The 22221-nt window shown below is 52.7% G+C and overlaps 6 protein-coding genes across 6 annotated transcripts; 3 read left to right on the plus strand and 3 right to left on the minus strand.

Annotated features, from left to right (window-relative positions):
* Positions 1–272: 272 nt before the first annotated feature.
* CABS01_07838 (uncharacterized protein) lies at positions 273–500 on the plus strand (the record flags this gene model as incomplete). The annotated part of the gene is made up of 1 exon (XM_060541200.1): positions 273–500. One exon carries the CDS (start codon positions 273–275, stop codon positions 498–500), a length of 228 nt encoding a protein of 75 aa, XP_060402700.1.
* Positions 501–6621: 6121 nt separating this feature from the next.
* Positions 6622–8181, plus strand: CABS01_07839 (flavocytochrome c; the record flags this gene model as incomplete). The annotated part of the gene is made up of 1 exon (XM_060541201.1): positions 6622–8181. The coding sequence occupies one exon, from the start codon at positions 6622–6624 to the stop codon at positions 8179–8181; it is 1560 nt and encodes a 519-aa protein (XP_060402701.1).
* Positions 8182–8579: 398 nt separating this feature from the next.
* Positions 8580–9987, minus strand: CABS01_07840 (subtilase; the record flags this gene model as incomplete). The annotated part of the gene is made up of 3 exons (XM_060541202.1): positions 8580–8846; positions 8928–9443; positions 9505–9987. 3 exons carry the CDS (start codon positions 9985–9987, stop codon positions 8580–8582), a joined length of 1266 nt encoding a protein of 421 aa, XP_060402702.1.
* Positions 9988–12221: 2234 nt separating this feature from the next.
* CABS01_07841 (uncharacterized protein) lies at positions 12222–13419 on the minus strand (the record flags this gene model as incomplete). Its single annotated transcript, XM_060541203.1, has 4 exons — positions 12222–13049; positions 13103–13171; positions 13225–13327; positions 13385–13419. 4 exons carry the CDS (start codon positions 13417–13419, stop codon positions 12222–12224), a joined length of 1035 nt encoding a protein of 344 aa, XP_060402703.1.
* A 1190-nt stretch (positions 13420–14609) lies between these two features.
* On the minus strand, positions 14610–16575 carry CABS01_07842 (uncharacterized protein; the record flags this gene model as incomplete). The annotated part of the gene is made up of 4 exons (XM_060541204.1): positions 14610–15729; positions 15794–15969; positions 16023–16486; positions 16548–16575. 4 exons carry the CDS (start codon positions 16573–16575, stop codon positions 14610–14612), a joined length of 1788 nt encoding a protein of 595 aa, XP_060402704.1.
* Positions 16576–18390: 1815 nt separating this feature from the next.
* CABS01_07843 (uncharacterized protein) lies at positions 18391–20577 on the plus strand (the record flags this gene model as incomplete). Its single annotated transcript, XM_060541205.1, has 3 exons — positions 18391–18634; positions 18911–19316; positions 19761–20577. The coding sequence occupies 3 exons, from the start codon at positions 18391–18393 to the stop codon at positions 20575–20577; spliced, it is 1467 nt and encodes a 488-aa protein (XP_060402705.1).
* Positions 20578–22221: the final 1644 nt, after the last annotated feature.

Below are 22221 nucleotides of genomic sequence, written 5' to 3' on the forward strand. Positions count from 1 at the left end.
AGATGGATAGCTCCCTGCCTTGGGCCACTTGGGAAATCAGTCCACGAGCTGATGTCATTCCCACCTTTTCCGTCACCAGAAAGCTTCTCCAATTTTTTCTAGGCGTGGCTGCTCTGGTCGCCGTCTGCAACTAGCAAGTAGCGGGGGTGGGTGATGAAAGGCAAATCATTATTGCATAAGCGGCCTGGGCTTGCTGTTGTCGAAAGCTACCCCCAAAGCGCCTAGCCTCTGACGTTTGTCAAAGGACAGTTAATTAGCGACTGAATAACCATATGGCCGAAGTCTCGTTCATCCCGTCCCCAAAGACGTCGAGGGCCGCATCTGCAGAGTATAGCCCGACGTTTCTAGATGGCGCTGCTCGTTCCCTTTACCATGCTGTCCAGCAGCCCAACGCCGACGCAGACACGATGCGTGGGATTGCGGATACATCGCTGAGCAGCAGCAGGGCGACCGGCCAAGACCAGATTGAGCCCCAAAATGCAGGGAGGGCGTGGCGATAACACCTGATGTAACTATCACTGCAGCGGAATTGAGAGGTGCGTCTCCCGTCTGAACGTTTTCGGACTGGCGTTATGCTCTGCCCTGACGCCCGGCCTTCCACGAATTCCGTCCAGATTGTTCCCTCTTCGCGGTCGCGCTCTCATTGGGCGAGACAGGAGGACGGCAAAAAAGGTCCCTTTGAGTTGTAACTTGTAGCGGCACATCGATATTACCGTGTGTCATGAATATGGTTGAACCAAAAGGCCTAGCGGACCAAGGGTAGCACTTCGGCGGTGCTGGATGAAAAAATCATTCCTGCAACAGGGGACTGGCCAAATTACCGCCACGGCTCTTCCCCGTCTTGGCTACGGATCGTGGGCGGGCATAATCTGCCGGCAGTCGGTATGATATTAGTACTGGCCCGGTTGGCGATGCTGCGGCTGCTGCTGCTGCTAGTAGGCTTCTTGAGAGCGTCCAAGAGAGGAGGTTTGACTTACACCAAAAGGCTCTTCGGGGCCGATCAACTATAGTGATCTTGTTTGTCAATGGCGAATTTCATCAAGATTGGAGGTTTCCACTCCCCCAGTTTGTAGTCTGTATGGTGGGAACATAGCACCACTGTTTCGGTCCTGCATCGCATCGCGCGTTTCAACCAATCCAGCTCTTTGGGCGAGATCTTTCTGCCTCTTGCCGGTCTTTGTCGCAATACATCTGTCATCTGGTCACATTCTGCCGGTCACTGTCCACATCAACCGTGCCCTAAAGATGGGTGTTGCGGGGAATCTGGGGGTGGACTGGCAATATCCCAGCCTATTCGAGACACCCCAAGCCCCGTTGACTCCGGCTTCAGATGTTGACGCGGATACAATACCGGGACGAAGAGTTTCTCCAAGGTGTGTGTCAAGCGTCAAGGCATTTCCTCTCTTTCTGTGTGGGAAACACTTCGAGGATGGTTTGAGAGCTCTTCTGTACCGCAATACAGTCTACCCAGGTTCTGAGCCATCGTCCGTATGCTGAAAGCCTGCAAAGTCGAGCCAAGTTGATCTAAAGCGTCATCATGACCGTGCTGTATTGGAGTAGCCAGGTTGATCAACCCCAACAATGGCCTCCATCAGAAGCGCGCAATCGACGGCCACATGGCGCTGGGCTGCGGGGAAAGCTTGGGCGATTGCTGCACACCCTTTGCCGTGGACTCGATCGACAAAAGGCCAAGTCCCATTGCTTCCGTGTATGTATGCATATACCGAGTCGAAATACACACCTTCTAGTGCGAATGGTCCGATGATGGCACCAGGCGCTGGACGAACCACGACATGTGTTCGGGCTCCCGCTGTAGTCTTTGGGGTCCTCCCTGCCCTGGACAACCATCATGCGTGTTGGCGTGCAATTGCCTTTTCCCCAGATCTGGTGGCCTCTAGCCTATTTCCCCAGACTGCGCCGGCATTGTACGTAGTTCGACTTTTCCTAGGAATTTGGAAGCAAGCCACGACGCGGGAGTTCTTGTCTCCATACACTGTTCTTACGTCCCTTCGTCCGGAACGTGGGCAGCCCCAATTGATGTTTGACTGACAAGCGTCTATCCATTCTAGGACCTGTAACTTCGCACCTTGATCATGTCAGATGATGATTCAAAGTAGCTACTCCAGACAGACCTCGAATGTTGGATCGCTCTGAGGGCATTCGTGAATTCTGGGTATCGGACATACTGGACATCTTCGCTCCGAACCGGCACCGACAAACCAGAGCAAAGACATGGCAAGATGCCACAGTGGAAGTCACCTGTTCTGACGAATGCCGCGCCTGTCCGTGCCCTGTCATGCAACCCTGGACGTGGGATGCTCTGCGGTCTCTTCTCGCAGCGGTGACAGTGACACCACACTAGGGCGCTCATCACTGCCTTTTTCTACTGCCGGCTCCGGGGGATCATCAGTCCACTAACAAAATGTCACCTGAACAGATAGATACCCATTGGCTCTCAATTCGTCGGCCAGCTGCAAATCGCTCTTCACTCCGCTGAGCCAGTTGGCAATCCAAAGATGGCATTGGAGCATACCGAGCCGTGCGAGCGACTCTGCTCTGGGGTTGCGTGGTGATAGCAGCAACTAGTAGTTGTTAGTGAGCGACGGACTGGGGAAATCGAGGAGATCCCGAGTAGTCAGCGGGAAGGAAGTCAACAGACGCCACGAATACGACCATCACAGTAGCGGAATAGTTTACAGCGCTCGTAGATTCCAAATGTCTGACGGGCGGCGTAGTCGAATACTGCAGCGTGAATCAAATACCCATGCACTTAGACCTTTGTTGCCTGGGAAGTCTGTCAAAAGATCGCGCAAAGGCCCACGCCTACTTCTTCGACCCACCCCATGCCACGGACTGGACGAACGGCTCAGCCAGGCGGCGTACAACGACAAACTGGCGAGAATTCGTATACCGTCGTCTTTGTTCAATCTCTGGCCAGCACCTTGGCCCGAGCAAGCCGCCGTTCAACGGTAGCCGCGGATCGATTTTCGATGCCCAGCCCCTTGGTCCGTAATGCCAATGATTGAGGCTCGAGCGAAAGCCGAATGGATCAGGAGACGACAGACACATCAACCTATTCGAACTGCCAAGAAGGCGAGAAGCCAACGACGGTCACTCATTCTGTCTTTCGCAGCCCCCTTTTTGCATGGCCAAGGCCGCTCTCGCAGCGTTTCCGTCCAGGGCTTGTGCTGGAAATACCGCAAAGACGCCTCCTAAAAGGTCCATGGTGCGATGCCAAGGTTCATAGGGCTCCGTCAGCACGTTGTTCAGGACCCCGTCCCACAGCAGCCGCCTGCGGCGTGGCGTTCCAGGGCCGCGCTGTTGCACGAAGCCTAGGCTGTCCAGTGGCAGGGGAGAGCGAAGGCTGCTAAGCAACTTCCATTTCTCCGAGATGCGTCCTCCTTTGGAAAGAATCGTCCCACTTCGACGCGGCGTTGAGAGGTGGATTCCCAACCTTTTCGCTGCTGTTGAGGTGCAGCCCCCGTGCACTGGCCTGGCAGAAAGGGAATGATTTCACGTCAAGCCTGGAGTCGAGCCGAGAAAGAATGGGATGGCAGACCGGAGTTTGACGTCGGGCCTCCTTTTCCATCCGTCGGCTCGTTCGAATGCAAATGTCTGGGGTGATGTGCAGCCAAAGAAGCTAGGACAATCTGTCAGAGGTCTCCTCCTCGATAGGCACTTACTGCATTTCCCAAAGCTAGATGCGTTTTGGGATCCTAGCCTACAAACTTCAAAGTTCAAACAGTTGCATTTAGCCGTTATTGCCTGCATGCCTAGGAGCGGAAGCCGATGCCAAGAAGGGAGGCGCCAACGATCACCACCGGATAACTCGGCAGCACTCAAAATTCAGGCTACCCATGCATGCCCGTGGCATCTCGACGACCAGTGTTGATTGTTTGGCAGGATGGTTGGAAGGGAATTGATAAGATTCCTTTTTGGGGTTGCTGACGGCGCGGATGCAACCCTCACGTCTCCAATTGACTCCCTGGCGAGGCGTCCGCCGTTTCTTCGTGTAGCTAAAGTAAAACAGATGCAATCTAGCACTCCGTCGTAGGTCGAATGACAAGCGGCCCCTAATGATGATGCGAGGGGGAGTCGTGTTGATTTGGCACCGAGGTATTTCGGTCGATAGCCAGCCAGGAGGTCGGCCGCATTTGCTGCGCTCCATGGTAGTATCGCTTGTAAGAGTAAATTCGGTGACAGGCTTGCAGGCAGCCCCCAGGACGCGGCAGATGATAGACGGGAAAATTGAAAAAGGTCATTGCTTCGCAGTCAATTTCACCGAACGAGGCCCACCAGGCGCGTCCCAACCAACAAGGTATCCTGGTGTCATCTTCCATGCATTTTGAATGAATTCGATAGCCCTCCCACACGAGTTTGACAAGGAAGGTTTTCCTATAGCAGAGTCAGCCACTATCACAGTACGCGTATATCTGCGAAGCAAAATGTTGTCGCGAACTCCGTCGTCATTTTCAAAAAACATCGCCGACTAGTATTGCTTGTGCGTCAAGGACAGGATTCGAACCTGCGCGACCGAAGCCACTGCCTAAGCTGAAATCAGAAAATCCGATAGCAGGGCAGCCCATTAACCACTCTGGCACCTTGACTGTTGTTGGATATTGATTCCAGGGCGCTGGAGGGACCATGTTGTGCAGCGACACCTAGTGGAGATTGGCTGGCTCTCTGTCAACACGACAGGGGCATGCATCCTGCACAGCTGGGTGCCACAAAGCAGCGGCGAGAAGCAGAGCTGCTTCACGGAACTCATTGAAGAGGAAGTCTGACCATGACGAATGGTTACTACGGCTTGTAGCTCTCCTGTAGCAGTCAGTCCGCGACAGTAACCGGAGGAAGTGTGTGGCAATTGTGCCCGTTGCAATGCCGTCGCAGCGATCCCGTGTCAACTCTCATCATGGCTGTCTCCAGTGTAGGGAACGCCGTGTCAGAGTAAGGCTCTGTGGGTTGATGAAAAGTACGCCGAAAGGTCTACAGCTAACAAGCTGCCCAGTGTAATGAAGACAAAACATATGCAGTCGCTGCCGAAAGAGAGGACGTGAATGTGTGTATCGACATTTACTAGAGTCGCAAGACACATTCTCGGATCTTTCGCTGCAGCAACGCCGCCCTGATGAGAATAGAGCAGTTGGAATTGGTGACTTTCGGGATATGTTTCTACCACATACGCCAACTCCGAACTGGCCGGGCTCGGACCCGGCAGCCGACTTTCTATTCGGCCATTACTTCGGTCATTTGGCGGTGTTCCTTGTAAGCCCGCCGAGCCAGTCCGGGGTTCTGTCAGTGTACCAGCAAGTGATCGGGCGACATTTGATGGCACAAAAAATCGTGTATCGAACTATTTTTGCGTTTTCTGCAATACACCTCGCAATCGTAGAAATTTGACTGGCTCACCCAGAATGTCCATGTCGAAACGTGTGATGACTGGTCTTCATCATAAGGTAGGGTGTTGGCTTTGGAATCGTGCCGTCCGGCACTCGTACGGAATTTGACGCCTTCGACTTGCGAAGCAGCGCTGATGGCTGCGGGGCTTGTAGTTGCGTGCTCTTTCGCCATTCCGTTGGCAGATCCGTCCATGGGTACTTAGGACCCCTTGGATCAAGTGATAAAGGTCGCTCGACTGTTCTAAGGGGCTGTCACGCTCTTGCGTCTGGGCCCGGAAGATCTCGACGACGGAGCGCACCAGGCATCATGGCACATCCATCAGTCGGTCATGGTGACGTTGATTGATGATTTACCGTGGTCAGATGCGGAAAATTTGGTTATGAGAACTATCTGTGACATCGACAACCTCGGAGATCGTGAAGCCTCAAAAGAACAGCTCTAGAAGACGCGAGCGTCAAGTTGCTGAAATGACTGAGAAGCGTGGCTGCAACCACCAGGAGACATTATCATGTTGCCTGCATGTGGCTAGTAACAGTTAGCACTTCCTACATCAACCTACTACTAGAGATTCATTGCCACTTGCTTTGGCTGCACACTGGGCTGTGTGTCTATTTAATGTTCATCCCCAGCAGGCGTGGTGAATTCGTGCCATGCGATCGCTGGTGCAGTAGAGGAACATCACTTGCCTCTTATCAAGTGGCCTCTGAGTCTCCTTGAGCGTGATCAAGATATGAGATGTCATGAATGTCTGACGGCAAGGCTGTCGTGACGTTGGACAATGGATGTTGGACGTTGGCGGGGGACATGGAAGATGGGAAGAAGCAGTCACATGGCACTTCGGTGGTCCTGCAGTTTTTAGCATTTGAGGTTCTTCTTCCATAAGGTACCTAGGTACTGATACAAGAAGCGGCACCTTCCCTAGGCGGTTTAAAAGTCACAAGAGAAGGAAAGAGAGAGAGAAGGGAAATGGAAAGAGCTGGGCTTACCGACCTTCACCGAAGGATACCCCGCCCATCCAGGTATCCTGACCTGTCTCACCGAGGCCCACCTCGAAGCTACCGAATCTGGCCACCTTCTCTCCAGACGACATCGTACGACTCAAAATCGTCTGACATGTCACCAATTACCCACAGTACTCCGAAGACATGCCTGGCACTTATCACTATATAGCTGCAATCTTACTCACTAGGTGGCCGGTACTTTTCTCCCATTGAACCTGCAATGTTCATCCATCCGATCCGCCGCTACATCATTGCTCTCGTCTTTGGCATATTCGCAGCCATCCTGGGCATGCTATACCACCGTCCCATCACCAACGCATTGAACATACTCTCACACACCGCAAGATTCTCATCATTGGCTCATATGGCGCAGTCAACCCGCAGACCAGTCATTGTCGTCGGCTCCGGCCTAGCCGGTCTGTCCGCAGCACAGGAGGCGCTCAAGGCCGGTGCATCGGTCCGGATGCTCGACCGTGCCCCGAAGCCTGGCGGTAACAGCATTAAGGCATCGTCCGGCATCAACGGCGCCGGGACCCGCTTCCAAAAGGCCGCCGGTGTGGACAAGGATAACCTCTTTTACGACGACACCGTCCGTTCTGGCGGCAAGCGATTCGCCCAGGGTGAGGGTGTGGTTCAGCGCCCGAAGCTCGTCCAGCTCTTGACTGAGAGCTCTGCGGATGCTGTCACCTGGCTCGTCGATGAAATTGGTGTTGATCTGAGCGTTGTTGCCCCTCTCGGTGGACACTCCCTTGCTCGAACCCACCGAGGGGCCGGCAAGACCCCGCCAGGAGCAGCCATCGTGACGACCCTGCTCAAGAAGCTTGGGGAGAATCCCGAGTTCCAACTTACAAATTCTGCTGAGGTCACATCGCTCAGTGTCACCGATGGCGTCGTGAATGGTGTGCAATACGTACAAGACGGCGAGCAGCACCGCTTGGATGGTGCCGTGGTGTTTGCCGTCGGTGGATTTGCCGGTGACGCTAACGGACTTCTCGCTAAGTACCGCCCGGACCTAGCAGGCATTCCATCAACGAACGATGCACGACCGGCTTCTCATGGTATATTGGAAGCGGTCGGCGCAGAGTTTGTCGACATGGACAGCGTACAGGTACACCCGACAGGGTTCGTCGACCCCAAAGACCCCGAGGTTTGGTACAAGATTCTTGCGGCCGAGATGCTACGCGGAGAGGGCGGCATTCTGCTGTCGAACAAGGGCGAGAGATTCGTGAACGAGATGGAGACGAGGGAACACGTCAGTAAAGCAATTATGAACCTCCCACCGAAGGAGGACGGCGACGTCAAGCAGTGGGACATCACCTTGCTCATGGACCCCGGTGCGATTGAGGTCTCTGAGGGTCATTTGGGTTTCTACCTGTGGAAGGGCCTGATGGAGAAGAAGAAGGTTAAGGACTTGAGTCCAGCTGTCATTGCCGCGGTAGACGAGTACGCCGCGGCTGTTGCGTCAGGCACCGATTCGGCCTTTGGAAGACGGACATTTGGCCGATGGAGACTTCCGGCTGGCGAGGCCAACCGCGAAGAGGAAGTATGCGTGGGCCGCGTCACGCCCATCACTCATTTCACGATGGGAGGCGCATCTTTCAACGAAAATGCCCAAGTGCTGAGGAAGGACAAGACAGCTGTCGATGGCCTGTGGGCTGCTGGAGAAATTACTGGCGGCATCCATGGCGACAACCGCCTGGGAGGTTCATCACTGCTCGAATGCGTGGTCTACGGAAGAATAGCAGGACAACAGGCCGCCAAGGCCGCGACAGGTTCATGATTTTATAGCCTTTCCCTAATGACGAATGAGTTTAGCCGCGGGACAATTATTCAGCAAATGCTTTCAAAGTCATCCACTTCGACACATGCAAGTGATCGGTTCGTCAATTAGCACCTCATTCACCAAGTACCTAGAATGGTGGACTAGGCAAGTGCATGGGTTGTCTAATGGAGGCGGAGGCAATTCACACATGGTTCGTTGAAGAGGATGGTCTGTACAGATTCAAATTGAAATCTAATCTACATGATAGAATGTCATAGGCCGGGTCCTTCCCGAGAACCCAAAGCCGTGTCGTCGTTACGTCCGCCGCATCCCCAGTGCTACCGGTCCAGTCTGTACGGCTTTACGCCAGACTGAGGGAACACCATCGCCGCTATTTCAGCTTCGTTTCCGTCCATCTAAGCACGAGGGGCGAACTTCCTGTTCAGCTGTCTGCCAACCACGGAACCGTCCGTGGCCTTGGCGGTGCCGTTTCCAGCAAAGCCGTTGTTGGCGAGCTTGTTGACAGTCTGGCGGGGCACTTGGCTGATGGCACCGTCAAGCGCCGTCTCGGCGATGTAGCTGCACAGCTGGACGGGATCCGAAGGCGCCGAGCCGAGGCCGAGAAGGTAGGCTGCGAGACCGGCGATGTGGGGGCTCGCCATGGACGTACCGGAGATTGTGTTCTACACATTCACGAGTCAGTCTGCTTTCCTCGGAGAGATCATCATAGATGGGAAACATCACGTGAAAAGGGGTAAGCTTACAGTCTTTCCACCGGGCCAGGTGCTCATAATGTTGGTGCCAGGCGCCAGGATATCAACAGAAGCTCCAAAGTTGGAGTACTCCGCCAAAGCGTCAGTCTTGGTCGTCGCCCCGACAGTACACACGCTCTCCTCGCTCGCGGGCGAAGATGTAGACGCGTCCGCCGCCTCGTTACCCGCAGCGACAGCCAAGAAGTGGCCCGCCTTCACAATCGCCGCAGCGGCCTGGTTCACGGCTGTTGAGGTCTGCCCGCCGAGCGACATGTTGACGACGACGCCCTTGGCGCAGCCCGTCTGGCCGGCGGCGTCGGTCGCGACAAAGTCCATACCGGCGATGACGCCCGAGTTGGTGCCCTCGCCGTTGGAGTCAAGGACCTTCACGGCGAAGAGCTTGGTCTTCTTGGCGACGCCGTAGGTTGCGGAGCCGACTGTGCCGGCGACGTGGGTGCCGTGGCCCTGGCCGTCCGTGTCTGAGCTGTCGGCGAAGTTTGCGAGGAAGGTGGCGCGGCCTTCGAAGTCCTGTGAAGAGGTCAGCTTTGCAGGTCTCGCTTGTTGGGTATGAGGTTGGACGAAGACTCACTGGGTGCTCGATATCAATGCCGGTATCGACAATGTAAGCACAGGTGCCCTCTCCGGCGCTCTCATCGTAGCTATACGTAGTCGAACCCGGCGCTGTGCTGGACAATCTGGCAAGACCCCATGGCGCGCTCCTCTGCGTAGCCTTGATCGTCACGATGGCGTCCTGCTCGATAAAGTCGACGTCCGGGTCATTCTGGAGGCTCTCGAGTTCGGTCGCGTTTAGCGTAGACGCGAATCCGCGGAGGTAGGGGATGCTGCCACTTTCGCTACCGGCAAAGTTGTAGACGTGGTCGGCGTCAGCGGAGAAGGTCTTCATGACGCTTTGAAGAGCGCCGGTCTGGGCCTCATTCTTGAGGCGGACGATGTACTTGTCCGCCACGAGAGTTGCGCCCCGCGGCTGGATGAGGGGTGCGGGCTGAGCGCGGCGTGAGGGAGCCGCGACGGCGGCGAGGGGCAGGAGGGCGAGGATTGTTGCGGCGTGCATCGTGACGTTGGGTTTGGGTGTCAGTGAGGCGTTGAGATGAGCGAGTGAGTTGTATAGTGAGCGAGTGGATGGTGTCTAAACGAATGGCTGTGACCTGTGATATGATTGAGAAGCCTGGCTGAGTGTTGAAGGCGATGCTTGATGAACACGATATCCAAGGTGCAGCAGACCGACCGGTCTTATACCATCCTTCGTCCATCTGCATGATCCCATGGACCATGATCCAGCGCACTGCAGCAACGCTATCTGAGCTGGTTTACGAACTATTCCATTTCCCTTCCGCAGTGACCGCATCGAGTGGCCATTCACCCTTCCAAGTCGGGCAGGTGGGCAGATCCGCAGTCGATGACAGCTCGAATCCAAGCCCTTCAAGCGAGCCGCATCCATGACCCGACGCTCTCGTTGGAAGAGACGCATCGTGGGCCCCCTGTAGCGGTTTGAATTAAAGGGACCCGCGGTGAGAAGTGCCGGGGACCAACCAGGAGGCCGCAGAGAGCCTCAAGTCGAGACGCAAGTTCACCGCCGGGGCCCAGGGGCGGGAAAACTGCTGGTGTACTAGACCGGACCAACAGGGCTGGTGAGCTGGTCGCTGTGATGCGTTGGTGTGCGTTGGTTACAATGTCGTGTTGGGCGCTGCGGACATGGGGTGTTGGGACGTCGATCCCCCTCTTCCGTCCAGGAACATCTTCTGCACCTCCTCGACACGGCAGTGGCTTTGCGGATCGGGCGAGGTAGCAGCTGCGCTAGAGACCCATGTTCCATTTTCGAGAACGAATCCTAAGAGCAACTTAAACGGGGAGGCAACAACAAGTCGCTATTATCAGGTTACGGCGATGGGGCATTGTTGATGATCGTACGGCCTTTATTCCCCCTTCTCCCCTTGATCTCGCAGCAGAACAGCCTAATGCTAAATGTTAGCTGCGCTCACATGAGTGGTTGATTGGGTTATATCGCCTCAAAATTAAGCATGAGCTGCCACAACGCTGGCGGGTCTCTGGGACATGGGGGAGGGAACCAATCCCAGCCGGGGAATAGCTTCAATGACCTTTTACCCACAAGACTTGGAGAGGCGATCCCCAGGGGTCCTTGAGGCTCTGATTCGCCCTGCGCCAGACGCCGCCCAGAAACGACCCGACATGCGGATCTTCGTGTCTCACTTCTTTGTGTAGCCAACCAACGTTTCCTTTTCTCTCAAGTAAGAGATGGTGCGGGTTGACGGAGGTCGTGCGGTTAAGTCTGCGGCGGGAAAAAGAAGCATAGCCTAGGGTGAGCTTTATCAGGCGGTGCCATGTAGGGACCAGGTCGTCACCTGATGCTTGTATAACGGCTGGGGTTTGTTGGGACGTCTACGGGTGGTGATTTGCGTAGCTTCGTCCGACCGTCGATGGGTCTGTCTTATTGCGAATCTTCCGTCATGTTACAGGTCTTCTTATCGGATGGTTGACGGGATCCAAGCGGATCCTCGCGAACCGTAGATTGGCATCACGTGGAAATTAGGTCGCGGCCAATTGTATCGCCAAATTTCTGTTTGTTTCTCGATGAAATACTTGATAGACGTCTGCCAAGCAGAATCATGTCGCACTTGTCGATGGTGCGATTGTTCCCAGCAGAGGGGACTTTTGCTACGACGGGGATCTTGGTGAGAGATGGACCATCCAACCCACTTGATATCATCTCGATGCCATCCATCTCTGAGCTTTGGGTTCAGTCACATGGGTTTCTAGTTCGGACCTGCCAATCGTGGTAGTACTGGACGGTTCGGTGCTGACTCGATGTTGTACGTACATACACAAGGCCAATACGATGTGGGTGGCCGTGATGCCCGGAGCCCGGAGCCGGCGAAGCTTTGTCTCACGGTCGATACACCACAATTCAGATAGATTCATGTGAGACAAGATACGAAGCCAAAGCAAGATCGAGCTGGTTGAGGCGACTTCCACTCTTCTTGCCGCTGTCATCCTACGCAACGTTCGGATTAGAGCATTTCCGTCGAATCTCATGATCCTCCAAACTGTGCTCAGATTTCCCTCATAAGATCACCGGGAGCGTAGAAAGAATGGTTGATACTTCACGATTTGCCCAAAGTTTTCCAGGAATTCTTTTCATTTTACTCTAAAGAATGACAACTACTAATCTAGAACGACAGACAGTTCCTGGAGCGGGTACAAGCATGCGCTCGATTGAGTGGAATCTCACATCGAAACGATACCTAAGATATCTGTATTATGGCACCTTTAGGCCTTAACAGCAGACTGAAGCTTCAAGCGGCGGAAGCCACCGCGGCAAGAAACCTCATTCTGAAGCTCAACCATTCTCTTCTGGTCTCCAGTAGGGTCCGCAGAGTCCTCATCAAGAGTCCACTCGAGGAACTCGTTGGTGTAGTTGGGCTTGAAGCTCTCATCCAGGACACCAAGCCTCTTGCCGTATTTGGTAACCTTGGTCCAGTCGCGCTGAACATTCTTCAGATCGTGCGAGAAGTAGGCAAAGCTGCGTTCAAAGATCTTGCGGTTCAGGTCGGAGCCCATGACGGGCTTGAAGTCGACATACTCCTTCCAAGCCTGCTCCGGGTCCTCCAGCACGAAGTCCGTCGCCTTCTTGACAGCTTTCATGAACTTGCGCACCTTGTCCGGGTTCTCGGCGATGAAGGACTCGTTGCCGATGTACAGGATGGTGCAGAAGCAGCAGCATCCAAGCTCGGCGAGCTCGTCGATGCGAAGCATCTGCACGTCCGTCTTGGGACGGCCCTGAGCGGCGAGCCACTCCTCAAGCTCGACCATCTGGACGTTCTCCAGACCGATTCCGGCGTCAATGGTGCCCTCGATGATGGCCTTGGAGACGTTCATGCCGCAGCGCACGGCAGTGTACTCATCGGGTGTCATACCGTAGTGCGATGTCAGCTCATCGATCTGAATCTTGCCGAATTCGCCGACGTAGCCGATGCGCTTGCCCTTGAGGGAGCGGAAGTCGGTGGTGATGCCCGAGTCCTTGAGGTAGACGACGCCGGTGAAGGGCTCGTCGAGGAGACTGCCGATCGACAGGACGGGGAAGTCGCGAGCCTTGGCCTGAATATGGAATTAGTTTGGAATGTTACAGGACGCATGAGGACAAAGCATACGGCAAGGGTGTGAATCATGGCCTTGAAGCCGAGGTCGACTTTGCCGGTACCGATGATCTCGGTGACATCCTGCGATCCGATCAGCGGGCACTCTTGAGGTATCCCGGTTAGGAAATCCATACGCTAGGGTCGTTGGGCTCAAGAAGAGCGACCTTGATGCCTTCTTCTTTGAAATATCCCTTGGCCTGAGCCAGATACAGCGGGGCGTGGTAGGGCGTAGCGTGCCTGATGACTTCGTCAACTTACATTCGTAACAGTCATCACGCGCAGGGCAATCCTAACCAGTTGGTGAGGAAAGTGATCTTATCAGTCGACATTTTGAGAGATCAAGCGTGATGCTGCACGGGTTAGTACACTCAAGTTCTCATCACTCGTGCATGGGGGCAGGGATTGCCAAAGAAGCATGTCCTTTCGCTGGTATTATCCAGATCAAGTTCACCGGTATTTCTCAGATCAACTCATTTCCTGGGCCCGAACCCACCCAAGTGCGCTTCTCGGTCGATGAAAGATATCGAGAAGGATTTGGGTGCCGGGCACAGTAGACGAGTTGAACACCCGGATGCGTTCTTCTCTTACTTTACCTCGATCTGTAGATGTTTCCATTGCGATAGATGCCATGGCTCTTTGACGCGAGCGTCGTACCAGGTCTTGGTTTGGTGTGTGATTATTGGTGGTTGATGATAGTGAGATTATCAATCGTGAGTACTTTGACGAAGACAAAATCACCAGACGGTGCAAAGTGCGGGAGACATGAGGGTGATATATCGCTCGTCGGGAGGGGTAAGTTCCTGATCGCTTAGACCTTTGCATAATCCCCTCACTTGGCCGAAGCTAATTATGCATTTCGGCCTGGCATCCGGTTGCCGGACCAGTCGAACTGCGTCATTCTTCATTCATCGTGAGTGACTTTGAGCTGGCGCCGAAAAACGTGTGCTCGTGAATTAAAATGGATCGTGATGCAGAAACAGTGGCCTGATCCTACATCTGCCCAATCATTGTTTGGCCATTCCATTCAAGTGAAGATCCTCTTGGTACCAGAATGTATCACAAAAGTGGTCTCGTAGGCTCAATTCTGCCCCAAGAAATCAAACGGACCTGACCACGGAGCCGCAATTCGTCAGAGGATTTCCCAACAGGATCACTCGCTCGAATCCCTTAATAGGGTGTGCTGAATAGCTACCCACAAAACATGCTTTGGATACGTAATAGAACATGAGCAAAATGTCTCATTCTCGGGGTTGCTCCGCGCATCCGTGTCTGCCACCGTGGGCGGCGGGTTACTCCGGGATGGGAATGGAATAGATCCTTCAAGACCTCCGGTCCCGCACCGAGCCGGCTTAGGCCGATGTTGGCCGTGCTTTGACTGTGTTGCACAATAGTGCCGATGACAGTGCATACGTTGCATAAATCTGGATAATTCAGAGCGGCGGGCTGACGAACTGGTGACAGTAATGAGTTGACCCCACGTTGATTACTATCAAAGCACAAGCATCCATCACTTCGCCGGTCACTTCGTCGGCGTTGACGGCGCAGTAGACTCACGGCCCGTCCCTGGCCGCTGTTGGCTCATCTCAATGATCCCAGAATCACTTGTCGCATGATATCGCCGCTCCTCCATATGCAGGTCGTACAGCCCTCCTTCCTTAGACACCAGAGTATCGCGATAGATCCATAATGACTTATACCGTGGCTCACCAGTGAACCCTTTCTCACTAGGCGCGCTCGTCGTCCGATCCCGAATCGCCATCGTCCTCATCACCTGTGCCATTTCAACCGCACCACCATCGGGCACCACGACCCGGTTGGCCACCAATGCAGCCACAATGCCGAGAAGAAGCTGAAGTGAGGCCGTAAGGATCAAAATCAGGTTGATCATCCCCCAGTGTGAGACGTTGAGCTTCGTGCCCTTCATAGGCATGGTCCCCTCGATAACAAGATTCGTATTACTGTCAGCGCTGATTGCGACCACCCCGATAGCAAACCGCGATAGCATTGCCTCCATATCCGAGGTTGTCCCATTCATAGGTGTGCCAAACACCGACTCGGACGGATACATCTGATACTGAAAATTGGTATCATTAACGAAAGACGAGGCAGCGTATCCTTGTAGAGCGATGCCGGCTGAGGCCAAAGACGTGAGGTTGGCGCCGATCTGGTGCTCGGCACGGGTGGCGTTCGCGACTTGACCGATTGTCACATTGCAGCTGTAGTACCAAGGTGAGGTATCCGATGCCTCGAATGCCATGACCATGGAGCATCCTGTCCCGCAGTCGAACTGGCTGTAGGTCATGAAGGTCGTCTGGTCGGTTCCGCCTCTGTTCGGGATGAAGATATCCCAGGATCGGTTGTTTTCGAGTGCTACCGTCACGTTGGTAGTCGTGCCGTTGCCGCCGCCTATGACGGGCCAGGCTGTGCATTTCGCCGTGGAATTGACGCTCCGGTCTGTGGCGACGGTGACTGGGTTGGCGTCAGGATCTTTGATGGAGGCTGTGGAGGTTTCGTAAAAGACATATTTGCACACCGTATCTGTGCAGAACATCAGGGGATCACTCGGGACGTGAATCGCTCTGGCTAATGGGGCAGCTGATATTTCCGCCGTGTCGTAAGCTAGAGAAATGGTTCCGTAGCTTGGAAATTGTCAGCTGTCAGCTCGTAGATATGAAGGATCGTGGGACTCTAAACAAGACCGACCTGTTCGCTGTGTACTGTAGAGCACCTAGAGCTTGAGTCTTGGACTTGACGACCTTCTCAGTTTCGATGGACGCCATGTTGGCGATAGACACATTGCCTGGTACCAATAGAGCCCGCTTATCGGCTGTATCTGTCGAGTAACAGAGGCCGATTGCTGCGAGACCTACTTGAGAGCCCTTGACGATCCGGTTAGTGACATCGCTCCATAAGAGGCCTCAAACTTCCTTACGATTGTCAAGATGAGCCATCCAACGGCAGCAAGATGGATCGACCACCTTTTTGACCTCGCTGCCAATGCAATGGTGTGCTTTAGGTTGTCGGCCTGCAAGATCAATTCCACCTTTCTCTTCGACCTGTACCGACGGCTCAGGATCCACCACCTCAGCTCGGCCACCATGTGGTTGAGACTACTCGCCACTGCGAGACCCAGCGCAATCGAGAGACCGGTGATGAGGGCGTTGTACTGTCGCTTCGTTGTTTGTGTCATGACAGTCTTGTTGGAGTAGGTCCATATGACGACGTAGATCGAAATAATAATGACCATCGTGATTGCCCATCGTGACAGAACCTTCCCCAGTACCTTCATCTTCGACTGTCGGCTTGCGGGCAGGCCGCGGAAGTGACCATTGTCGGCATCGTTGCGGAGAATCGAGGCGTTTTCCAGTTCATCCTGGGCTGTCAAAGTTGGCAGCGCTGGAAGCCATTCACGTTAGCAACCGGTCTCCATATGGCGACGGGACCCTCGATGACATACTTTGCGCTCTTCTGAATGGGTAAGGCATCGTGTGAGCCGTCTAGAGGGCTGGCCTCCCAATGGTTGAAGCGGTATGCACGTGCACGTGAGCGATTGCCTATGAAGGCATCTGCGGTAATCGACAATGTCCACAAGACACCTCGAACGAAAAATGCAAGGTTAATGTCACGAAGGATACCGTAGGGAATGACATCTTTAAAGCTCTCCCGTGTGGATGTGGATACAACCCCAAGATGGAGACCAAGTCCAGCCCACTTAGCCTGGCTTCTAAATTCCTGAACGTCAAACAACAGGCCTGTTGCCGGCCGGTTGCATCGACCGGGGCAATGCCGTTCGTCGAGAACGCGCCCCCACAGGGCACGCCGAGTCCTCTCCAAGAGGCCATGGTATTCAAGGGAAATTTCGAACACGCAAACTGAAACATGCAAGATCTTGATGGGCGGTATAAGACCCCAAGCAATAGCCACCTTTACGATACATTTCTACAACAATAAATTCTGTCGAAGAAGTCATTGTCTAAAACTTGAAGAAAGCAACAACGCCTCCAGCGACGATGCGCCAAAAATATCAAGGACTCGGCAGAACCCGCGACAGTGGTCCACCACAGCCGCGATTGATGATTCATGCGCGTCAGGGGTTCCAGGGCTGAGAGTCAGGCCGACAGCCCTGCCAGCTCGAAAACGGACAGCCCGAGATGACATCTTTGCTCTTCTAGGAGGCAAGAAACTAGGGACCTTTCGCGTGGATCCGAATACCTAATGGGGCCTAAGCTGAGGTCTTGATCCTAGCGATTGTCCGATGAGTCTAAAGTCTAAACTCTCCTGAAGCGGACCCGCGCAAGCCGCCGTCCGCAGTTCACAGGCAACCGGCCCCAGAAATCTTTTTCCAGCACGCAAGTCTGAGTTTCTAGGCCTGGGGAATGCTCCAAGCTTTCGTAATCTTAACCGACTCTCGAACATTCCTCTGGATTTGGAACACCGGCCGACGCGTTCCAATGCCAGTGATGTGTCTTGCTGTTCAAAACACGTGCTCACTCAGCCGCTGAGTAGAAAAAGCAGAGCTGTCGCCCCTGATGCGCCATTCAAGAGTCTGGCGTGAGTGACGCGGACACTGCAGCAACCAAGAGCGATTGAGCCGAACCAACAAAGGCCACCTACCGGAACACCGCCAAAACGCTCAGCCGCTGGGATTTGTTACAAGTAGACGTTGACAGATTGACATGGTTATGTCTCCCGCTATGCTAGTGCCCCGTTCGGACGAGAGAGCCGAGTGGCTGGGCCGTATTGAGGGGGGTGTCTCGCAGCCCGCGCGCACCGCTGCCAGGGCCGACCTTGTCCACAGCTGGCCCCACGTGGCCGGCATATGGAACTCTACAATCGTTTTATCAATCAGCTCAAATACTCTATATTCATTTTTGCAAATAAGATATGGCTTGTATGTCAGCAGTCGCGGCGCGTTGCTCTCTAATTCCGTGGCAATTATGTTGGTCCGGAGAGACTCAAAGTCGCGCAATTTATTACTCAACTTGTCCTGCCAAGGTGTTGAAGAGTAGACAATGTCGGAGGATGTTTTCTGTCAGCGAGATTGATTAAACCTCATATCTTGTACTTACTGTCGCGCGCCTTAGTCGAGGTGTCTTCGCGGGATCGGCTCTCAAGGTAAGCTACTCCGTAAGGTATCTCGAGCTCGCATGTATATTTAGCCTTGACCTGAACGAGCTCCTGCGAGATCTAATGCGGGTAGATGAGTAAGATCCAGTCATGTGACGGATTGGCCTTGGAAGCGGGGCCAAGTTCTACCTCACATTGGTTTGCAGCCTGTCGATAACCAAATTAATTCTAGTATGCCTTTGAAGAACATGGGCTATTACTTCATGACATATCCGCTAACGGAACGTACACTTGACTGTGACTCGAACATGTCTACGGACACGACGTTTCTATGCTCTATTTGCAAGCAGGTAGTTCAGCCAACATCGAGCCACTCCACCTCCAGTCCTTGGATCACGCCACCAGACCAAACTCTCGACGCCTTTCGAAAGGCAGTATTACGAGACTGCTTCATCTGCTCAAAATTATGGAACTTAAGTGAGCTACACAGGATAGGTTGGGAGTCCTTAGATCCCCAATTATGGCGGCCATTGTCGTTCAGAGTCGACAAGGAATATTATGAGGGTAATGATATTCTCCACCAGATCAGAGTGATAGTCATGTACCGAGATCCCACGCAGACCCATAGCGAACGTAGTACAGAATTACGATTCAGGCTAATTCCTTCATCTGGTATGTTCGACTACTCAACATATCGATGCCCAATCCAACACTCCAAGTAAAATGCACAGCAACTGCTAACATTACCGACAGAGAGAGAATACGAAGATCTTTTCTCGTTCGACAAGATTGACGAAAGCACTGGCTCCACAGGAACTCTTGACTTAGCTTATTCCTGGTTTTCGGAGTGTTTCCATGGCCATGATCAATGCAAGCGGCTGCCTACTTCGGCTGCCAACTGGCTGCCAACTCGCCTGGTCGACATAGGTTCCAGGGGGGAGACAACCTGGAGACTTGTTGTAACGTCAGAGAATTCAAAACTCAAGCGCTATCAACCGCGGCCTCAGTATATGGCCTTGAGTTACCGGTGGGGTACCGAACCTCAAAAGTTGGTTTTGTCATCACACAACCTGGATTTACTGGGTCGTGGAAGTCCCATTGTGCAACTACCGCAAACATTCCAGGACTTGGTTGTAGTTGCACATCATCTTGGCATCCGGTATGTCTGGATAGATTGTTTATGCATCATACAAGACTCCAGGAATGACTGGGAGAAGGAAGCGCTCACGATGAGAGAAGTATACACTAATGCAGCGTGCAACGTTGCAGCATCTGCTTCGAGTAGCCCTGCTGGCGGATTGTTCCGATCTCGTGTCACAAAGGACATCCGGCCGGGCATCGTCAGGTCAAACCTCGCTTTCCAAGAACCCGGGGAGTTCTACATGTTTGATAAAGGATATTGGGATCGCCACCTCCTGTATGGTGCTCTGCACACCAGGGGATGGGTGTTCCAGGAGCGGTTCTTATCACCGCGACAAATCTACTTCACAAGAAGTCAAGTTATGCGGGAATGCTTAGAGGAACACAAATGCGAGGGATTTCCACGAGGAATTCCACTTCATGAATCCTCGAAAAGCATAAAACGCCTCCTTCCACCACAAAGAAATGACGATGAGACCAAAGTTGAAGGCCTCATGCCATTCGATGCTTTGGATCTTTGGATTGATATCGTCGCTACTTACTCCAAGTGCGAATTCAGCGTCAAAGAGGACAAGCTTTACGCCCTAGGGGGCATTGCCAAGCTGTTCCAGGAAGTTACAGGTGACACCTATCTTGCTGGCTTGTGGCGCTCACGTCTTCTACATCAGCTAGATTGGTATACATTGATGCCACAGCCGAGGATCATGAGCAAACACAGAGCTCCATCTTGGTCATGGATATCTGTTGATGGGCCAGTACAGCCAACACACCCTGCTCACGGATATCACTTTCTAGCAGAGGTAATGGACGCAAGTGTGACAACGACAAGTGCGGGAAACGACTTGGTCAATGTAATCGGTGGTAGCATAACACTGCGAGCGAAGGTGTATGATGCAACTTATGAGCGAGAATACCCACTTACAAACGATGGGCTCATCCATTTCGGCTCTAAAGACAAGGCCTTGCCTCCATTTACGACATGGCCTTACCTTGATGCAGTTGAGGACAATCTAAACAAGAGCGGTCACACATCACTACTGCCCTTAAGAAATCAGGAAGTCAATTGGGAGGATCTTGAAAGGGACCAGTCTGGTGATACAAATGACGTTACTTGTCTCATCCTGGAGAAAGTTGGCGCGTCCAAAACCACCTATCGTAAGATCGGATGGATGTACCTTTGGGGAGGAAGATCTCATGGTAAAGAAAACCAAGATGTCATAGACGCTATTCTTAAAGCCCATCAGAGTGATCGAGGATGGGCACAGATCATTTTGGTTTGAAGAGTGAACTAAAGCAGAAAACCCCTGAAGCCTTTTCGATAATACTTGTACCGCTTTCTTCTGGGGGACATTTATTAATGCAAAGCAGATCCAGCCCATGCCACGCTTTTACATGATGAATCTAAAGCAACAAGGTGGTATAATTCCCAGTATGAAACTGACACGACATGTTCCTAGTCGTTGGCCGTTCTCTCCACAACTCGGTAGCCCACAAGCAGGATATCCTCGCCTGACGGCATCTAACATGATTTATTGTTCTCATGTACGAGGTCAAAGGCCGTTATGGATGCATCGTTGCCGTCTCTGAACACATTGCATCGAGATCACACCATTATCCGTTTGCTCCACCTGTAAGTCCTTCTTTGAAGGCAAATTTCGACCTCAACGATAAATACTATCTCTGGATTTCAGAAATTAGATGTGTGAACTCAAGAATTCCCATCGCGCGGGGATTGTTTCGACAAAGTTCGATGCCATTTCTTTTACCGTTGCAGTCATCCAAGGTTTTTATGCTCTGCGGATGATCATGGTAGATCAATGGATTCGATGATAATTGTCATTAAATAAGAGCTCGAGACATGATTCAATACGCATACCGACATAAAAAACCTATAGTCTTTTTCTCTGCAAATACTACGTTCCACTTCAGCGCAGTTTTGATCTGATAACGTCTTATTTGAAGCCGTCGAGAAACGGAGCTTAGGGGCCAATATCATACGATGCCTTGCAAGAATCTGCAAGCATACTTTTGATCTTAAGTCTAGCTTCAGCTTTACTTTGACGATTAAGGACCGATTGAACATAGCAAATGCAGTTAGAAGTGTCTTGTCTCACTGAAATGCCTAGGTCTATGATCAACCAAGGAAGACATTAGTCCTAGAAAAACACAATGTGGAGGTTCTATGTCATATTGTAAATTGATCCTACGCATCAGAGTGCCCGTAGCACTATTCTATCTCAAATCTATACTACGCGGGCTAAAAGAGGCGTAGTGTTCTATCGGATTCGCGCGAGCAAATACAAAACCAGCGAAGCCCAAATCGTAGCTGCGTCATGGACACGGTGATAGTACACTGAAACTGCTATAGAAAGGCAAAGTGATTGAGAATAAAATCGCTTTCAGCCAAGTCATGCCATGTCACTCTTAGTGACAAACAGAGAGCGATGGACTCACCAGCATATAGCGGCTGATTCAGTAATCCTCAGACCTATCCCATGCCCGCGGCTGGTGAAGCGTGTATCCCCAGCACATATCATCTATCGATGAGCCGATTTTTGATGTAAACTTCATAATTGATGGATAATTATTTGCACAGAAAAGGCAAGAAATGCAAGCATTGAAATTTCTTTGACTTCAGGTCAGTTCCTGTTAAATGCTATGGGTCAAGACCTCACCTTTGTTGTAACTCAACCTTCTTTCATTCATTAAACTACCTACTTCAATTACGTTGGAACCTCAAGGACAGCTACATATCGTTGTAATTGCACAGGGCGAAAAATAATAAAATTGGTAGATACTTAGGCCCAAGTGCCAGTTTACTGTTATTTCTTCCATCCATCACTTAATCTGTGGAACACTGACGGGCCTGGAGCCTCTGCCGAAACCAAATCAGGAACTATGACCAACTCCTGGCTCAGCCGTAC

This window comes from Colletotrichum abscissum, assembly GCF_030869225.1.
Source record: "Colletotrichum abscissum strain IMI 504890 chromosome Unknown Scaffold_17.1, whole genome shotgun sequence".
Taxonomy (NCBI): domain Eukaryota; kingdom Fungi; phylum Ascomycota; class Sordariomycetes; order Glomerellales; family Glomerellaceae; genus Colletotrichum; species Colletotrichum abscissum.